Source organism: Cryptomeria japonica, chromosome 4 (genome assembly GCF_030272615.1).
Source record: "Cryptomeria japonica chromosome 4, Sugi_1.0, whole genome shotgun sequence".
Lineage (NCBI taxonomy): Eukaryota > Viridiplantae > Streptophyta > Pinopsida > Cupressales > Cupressaceae > Cryptomeria > Cryptomeria japonica.
The window spans coordinates 630,258,665-630,266,169 of record NC_081408.1 but is presented as its reverse complement, the minus strand read 5'-3'; the positions used below and the strand labels follow the sequence as shown (position 1 = coordinate 630,266,169).

The 7,505-nt window shown below is 36.3% G+C and overlaps 1 protein-coding gene across 1 annotated transcript; it reads left to right on the top strand.

Moving 5' to 3' along the window:
* Nucleotides 1-207: 207 nt before the first annotated feature.
* LOC131875273 (probable inorganic phosphate transporter 1-2) lies at nt 208-705 on the top strand. The gene has a single exon (XM_059219354.1). It carries the CDS (start codon nt 208-210, stop codon nt 703-705), a length of 498 nt encoding a protein of 165 aa, XP_059075337.1.
* Nucleotides 706-7,505: the final 6,800 nt, after the last annotated feature.

Sequence of the window (7,505 nt, the reverse complement as noted above, 5' to 3'; positions counted from 1 at the left end):
TTGCATGTTGTGCTAACAAAAGATCTATATTCATTAGTCCGGTTGTTGAAAAAGACGGAGTACGGAAATCCGGTCGATGAAGTTTTTCACATAGCAAGAGCGCAGGCGTTGATTACTTTGTGTGGGACACTGTCGGGATGCTTGGCCAACGTTTTGCTTATAGACAGTTTTGGGAGGTTCAAAGTCTAGTTATTTGGGTTTTTACTTATGTCGCTATTATTAACCGCCATCGCTGTTCCGATTGAGACATACTGGAAGGGCCCATCAAATAAGCATGGATTTCTAGCCATATATTCATTGGGATGTTTCTTCTCGACGTTTGGACCGAGCAGTACGACCTTCATCGTGCCGGCGGAGTTATTCCCTGCTCGCCTGCGGTCGACATGCCATGGCCTGTCTACTGCGGCTGGAAAAGTAGGCGGCTTGCTTGGAATGTTTGGGTTGGTGTTTGCAGGTAGTAAGTTAGGCCCAAAGAGAACTCTTCTCCTCCTTGCAGTTGGAAGCTTTTTGGGTTTTCTGTGCACATTTCTGATTCCGAAAACGATGGGAAGATCGTTAGAAGAAAATGAGGGAGAAATCGGGTTATCACAGTGTGACAGCTTGCATGGTTATAGCATAGACACGAGTACTACAGAAACGACCAACTCTACTCGTATCTTCTGTTTAAACGTTAGGGGCAATCTTACAGCCGCAACGTCCACATAACTATTCCCGGAGATCCAATTGCAAATTCAAGTTAGATGCTTCATTCACCACAAAATACAGTTCATCATTGATTTCTTGCGTATAGTATCTACAATACAAATGTAATGTAATATGGAAGCGCTTAAGCAAATAGTATATTGTGTTTAATGTGTCATTTTTTAATTGGAATCTGCTGACCTAATACTATTATTTTCAAGCCCTTTTCATCATGAAGGATGCTATTCACCAAGAGTGTAATTTCGTGGCTAAAAGTAAATGGAGATCTTGGGAGGCCATTAAACATTGTTTTTCTACAATGGTATCAAAATCGTGATATCATCTTGGAGAATGTCTTTGTTCCCCAAAGGACTTGAAACATGTTTTTGTACCACTTCATGAAGTTATAGATGGAGGGTCGAAGAGATAGGATCATTCAATCATGCAGTCTAGAGTTATAATAGTACAGATTTTTATTCATTCAAACCAAAAAAAATGGCAAAGTAATTATTTTTCTTTTACATGCAAATTTATTGGTATACAAGCTATCATTTTTATGAAAAAAAAGAATAAGACTCAAACTCTTAACTCTATAACACCATAGCTTTCTCTAACTTGATCAATTAAACACTTGATAACTTTCATTCATTTCTAACAACATTGAACTATTCTTAAACATATGCTCCACAATTAGGAATGATCCACATCAGCTACAAGGTGATCCAAAGCCTAATGCCTTATGAGACATGTAGGTTGACTTGATCACTATAGTGATACTCCAAGAATCAATGAAAAATGTTGCAGCCCTATTTGATGGTTGTACTAGTCCCAATCCTTCTCATAGTGCATTGAATTTGATGCCACAATGTACCAAAGTATTTCACACATGTCACCTCACAAACTCTATTGTCTTATTTGCACTACTATTAGTCATTACTTTTCAAAAATTCATCCAAATTCCATGAAATTTGAATTTGTCACATATGTGTTGTTCTAAATATCTTGTTCTTTACCACAAGACAAATTGTTGAAATATGGTGAAATGTAGTAGGGCTTCTTATGATGCTCCAACGTCAATTATGTAATTTTTAAATTTTAAAGTCACATATAAATTTGTAAAGGTTGAGTGCACTAATCTCAAGAAATAAAGATAAAAAACCATTATTTGTTGCATGCATAACTTATTTATCATCTACTTATAAGAAGTTTTTATATCTTTTACACACAAACTGGCAGAATGAGAACTTGGTGATAATTTTTAAGGATTTCCTTATACATAGGTTACAACTTGTTGAAATATCTTATATGTTATAACTATTTAGTTTTAATTACTCCATACTGACCACTAGAAACATTTAATTTTTGACCTGGTAGGGCCAAAACTATAGATGAACCATTTGTTCTTGTTAGATGACCTCTACTTGTCTATTATCCAAAGATAGTTTTTATTCGTTCATCTTTGTCTACATAGGTCCATAGTCTTGAATTTTAGGTGCATTATTTAGGATTGCAAAATAATGCTTTTTAGAGCCAACACTTCCCTTGCATTAAAGTTTGATGTTTCTCTATGAAAGTCTCACATTTTTCTCTCCTTTCTACTCGAACACAAATCCATGTTCTCAAAAATTAAAGTAGTTAGTTGCACCATAATAAATAAGGGATTCACCTCAAAATAATTTCATAAACAATAAAGTAATCCAAGAGAGAACATAACACCTACACACCAGTTTTAACAACCACATAATATGCACATGTTGTTGGCAATAACAATGAAGGAAAACTGAGAGAAGAGGGGGGAGGGGGGCAGTTGAATCAATTTTCACCAATTTAAATAAATTAAACACAATTTCAGATCTGATCAATTGTAGCAAAAAAAAAGATAAACACAATAACACCAACATACACAACACCAAGATTTTGACATGGAAAACCCGGTTAAGAGAAAAACCACGGTGGGAACCTACCCTTTAGAGGATGATACTCTACAGTATTATGTGTAAATATTACAATGGGGAACACACATGCATTCAAGCACACTACTTAGAGCTCACTGCTCAAAATATATTGACATGAAAGACTACAACCCTCAAGGAAGGTTCACTACCTTACAAGAACATTCGGACAACAATCCGGTTTACATGAACGGAAAGAATAACATCTCCAAATGCCTGATGACACTTCTAGTTATGCATATTTATATGCTCTAGAAAACTCTTTGCTCAACACTTCATACCAAAAGACGAATTCGCTTATTCACAGATATACTACTTTCTAATAATACAGACACAACACCTATCAACCACCAATCTATAAATTACATGAATATAACACCTATTTATACAAACCATCAACCTTAACTACAAGGTCGGCTCAACCCTCAAGACCCAATTACAAAACTACATCACACGATACACAAATAAATCACCAGACCAATACAATGCCATTGCTAACATAGAATGGACCCAACCCAAATGCTCAAACTTGCAACACCACCATAAATCTCGCCAAGATCATCTGCAACATGCTGTACCACCAAAAATATCGCATAATATGAAGAACATCACTGGACCCATAAGATCCTCAATAACGCGCACAATGATCAATGCAGACTAGAAAAATAAATAGGAAATTATTAGGAAACACCAACAAGCACGTTAAAACCATCCACAATAGCTGCACCAACATCACTTAATCAAATCTTCATCGATCAACACGTTGATGCTCAAGAACACTTCAATAGTAGCAACTAGGACTAGAAAGATAACTTGCAGAGCACCAAATCATGAACCATTTGAATTGAAGATACACATGAACATCCCAGACACTCTCCCAAATCCACAATGTAAGATATAATCATTCCAAAGCACATCGGATCAAACACTAGAAAACTGCAACATTGAACACTAAAAAAACCAATCCTCATACCCGAATCCATAGCTCAATCAAATCACCTCATAACATCATGAAATAAACTTTGAATAAAGTATCTCTAATCGATTCATCATATCAAATAGATAAACCAACCAGATAAACTCTCTACAATCACCAGAATACCAAAATACAAAGCTTCCAAGATAATGTTGTTTTTCACATGCTTCTCTCTCCATTTGATAACAATCCCAAAGATACATATAGATCATTATTCTCTCCCCCTTAAAACAAACTCCCAAATCTGAACATCACACACTAACTAGTCTGGCCGAGCCGCAATACACACTCATCAATCTAGATAAGAAGGTAAGACCATGAATTCCACCAGATTGATGCATCTCAATGCATATAGTTTGCATCATGAGGGGTCGAAACCCCTCACTTATCTCTCAAATTTACAAATATATCTATAGGCAAAGGCTTAGTAAAGAAATCTGTATTTTGATCCTTTGTAGATACATATTCCAATTCAATACTTCTTCCTCACTCACTTTCTCCCTTAAGAAATGATAATTGATATATACTTTGACTTAGAATACAATACTAGATTCTTGAAAATATTAATAGCACTTGAATTATCACAATGTATAATAGTAGGCTCGTCATAAATAGCTCTAATATCCTTCCACATCTGCTTCATCCAAACTACCTAAGTACAATTTCTAGCATCAGCAATGTATTCACCTACTATAATAGATAGAGAAATAGCATTGTGCTTCTTACTTGCCCAAGAAACCAACTTTTTTCCCAAGAAGAATGCTCTGCTGGTAGTGCTCTTCTGGTCATCAACATCACCTAACCAATCAGCATCAGTATAAGCATGTAACATGAAATCATCATTCTTCGAACACCACAAACCATAGGCAACTATCCCTTCAAGTATCTATAAATCCTCTTTACAATAATAACATGACTTTCTTTGGGATCATCTTGAAATCTTGCACAAGGAAAAACAACATGCATAATATCTGGTCTAGTCTAAGTCAAGTATAGCAGTCCACTGACTATAGATCTATGCAAGGTCTGATTAACTTTCTAAGATTCATCATTCTTAGGAAAATTGCATCTAGTCATGATAGGAGTTCCAATAGGTTTGAAATTAGCTAACCCAAACTTCTTCAACAATTCTTTCACATACTTAGATTGAGAAATTGAAATTCCTTTATTAGTCTGTGTAATCTACAATCCTACAAAGAATTTCATCTCACCTATCATAGACATCTCAAACTCTTTTTTCATATCATGAATAGACATCTTGGAAGGCTTCTATTTTTGGATCTGAGGTATTGCGCATTTTGGAGGCATCTTAGAGCGTTTTCGACCTCACCATTACATCTGGGAGGCCGTTTCCGTAAAAATTGAGTATAAACTCAACCTATTTTGGTGAAAGTCAAATTTTAGGTGTTGGAGAAATTTTTTGCCCAATTCGGGCAGTACGGTATGAAATTTTTGAATTATTTCAAAAAAAAAAGAAAATTCTGAAAAAATAATTTTCCTCTTGAAAACTTTTTTTTTTTTCAAATAAAAAAATTTTAAATTCTTTTTGGGGGCTCTGTACCTTTTGCCTTGTTAGCGGCGCACAATCAACGCCAAGTCAGTATTTTTTGAAAAAATTTAGACCCCCCTCCGTTGAGCAGTTTGGATTTTTGGGTCAACTTTGGAGGCTCATAACTTGCTCAATTTTGCTCCTTTTGGGGTGCAATTTGTTATTGATTTGGGCTAATTTTTTGTGCTCTTCACAATGGTTTGGTTATTTTCTTATTTTGGTGTACAGGTTTTTTGTAATTTTTGGATTCTCTCAGCTGTACCTATCCAATCCTCAATTTTACAACTTCAAAGCCTTTGTTTGAGCTCATGCGACCTCCTTTTCAGGTGCCATTTTCTTAAAAGTGTATTTTTTTTGTCTACTTTCATAATCTATGATCAGTTTTCAAACATTTTGAGTGGATATTGTACTTTCATATATTGTTTTTTTGGGCCTATTTGGTACTTGTAAATTGCTTGGATCTTAGTTTAGATCTCTTGCATTATCAGATTGAGTTTCCTATGGACTCTTTGAGGCAGTTGTAAAGTTGAAATCAGAAGTCCATCTTGCCATTTTTTGCAAGTGGCTCATTGTACATGCACTAAGTATAAATGCCAAATCATCATTTGGAGGGGGTTCTTTGATTGAGTGAATTTGGGGGGTGTCTTGTGTGATTGTGCCTCTCTTTCCTTGTGCTCTTTCATTTTCATTGCAATGAGTCCTCATAAATTTCCACATTTAACTCCACATAATTATGCATCATGGAAAATTTAAGTATGGAGCAAATTAATGAAAAAAGGTCTCATGCATTACATAGATGGAACAATAGTAGCACCACCTGATCCTAAGGCTGATCCTAATGCTCAATTAGAATGACTCACTAAGAATTGCATGGCTCTTGGAACTTTGTGTAAGTATGTATCAGATGACCTCATTTTTCACATTGAAAAGTGTACTACAATCAAAGAGGCTTGGGATATGTTTTAGAAATTGTATGGTCAAGTTGATGAAATCAGAGGTTATAAGATTGACAATAAGCTCACCAACTTGGATCCCAAGAGTTTTGATACAATCCAAGATTATGTCACCAAAGCAAATGAGCTAAGAGCAAAGCTTAAGGATTGTGGAATTGACAAAAAGGATGCTCAGTTAATATTCAACTTGTTGGACAAGCCTGCACCAGAATATGCAGCATTTGTTTCAAGCTTTCAAACTCATCGTTTGATAGTGGGGAGTTCCTACATTATGCCTTCATTTGATGCTTTCACAGAAATGATATTGGAACAATCTAAGCTGTTGAACATGGGGCTTCTCAAGTCTTCAGAGTCCACATATTTGGTGGCTAATTAAGGGAGTCAAGGGAGTCAAGGCAAAGATTCCAACAAGAAGAAGAAGCAATCTAAGTCAAAGCCACAATGGGAAAACGGACAATCCTCCTCTCCATCACAAGGTGATTTTACATCCTCTTCCAAGAAGGGGACTCCACCTAAGAAGGATAAACCAACTTGTGCATTTTGCAAGAAGTATGGTCATGATAAGCATTGATGCCACACCAAGCAAGTTGATGAGTTGACAAATCTTCTTAAGAAAAACAGCATCAACTTCCCATCCGCCTACACAAAGAAGGATTCATCTCCTTCCTATTCATCATAGTCTAAGGGAAAAGGGAAAGCATTTGTGGCAAAAACAGGTTCTTCATAGCAGTGGATACTTGACTTGGGTGACTCTTATTATATGGGTTCTACAAAGGAGCAGTTTTATTCATTGGAGCCATCTAAGGTACCTCACATTTACACATGAGATGATACTCAAGTTGAGGTTGAAGGGAAAGGTTCAGTTGACATGGATGATGAAACATTTGAGAATGTTCTCTATGTTCCTAACTTGTCTACCAACCTTCTCTCTATCTACCAAATCACTCACTATGGCAATGGGAAAAAGGTTGAGTTTACACCTGATTCAGTTTTGGTATAGGAACTTGATGATGATGTCTTGGTAGCAGTGGGACAAGTCAATGACAACTCAAGGATTTATTCTTTCTCCCACTTTGTGCCAAGTTCTCCTTCTAGGGCCTTGCTTACTCATTCAAATTCAGAAAGTAAGCTATGGCATGAGCGGTTTGGTCACCTCAACTATAGCTATCTTCAGTAACTCAACACTAAAGACATGGTCACAGTTCTACCTCGAATGAGTCTTTCAGAGGGTGTATGTTCAGGTTGTTCCATGGGCAAGCATCTCGAGGAGAAGTTTGATAAGGGGAAAGCTTGGAGAGCTTTGGAAGTTCTTCAATTTGTTCACACAGATGTAGTAGGTCCATTTCTAGCACCTTCATTTAGTAAGGCCTGCCATATCCTCACCTTTATTAATG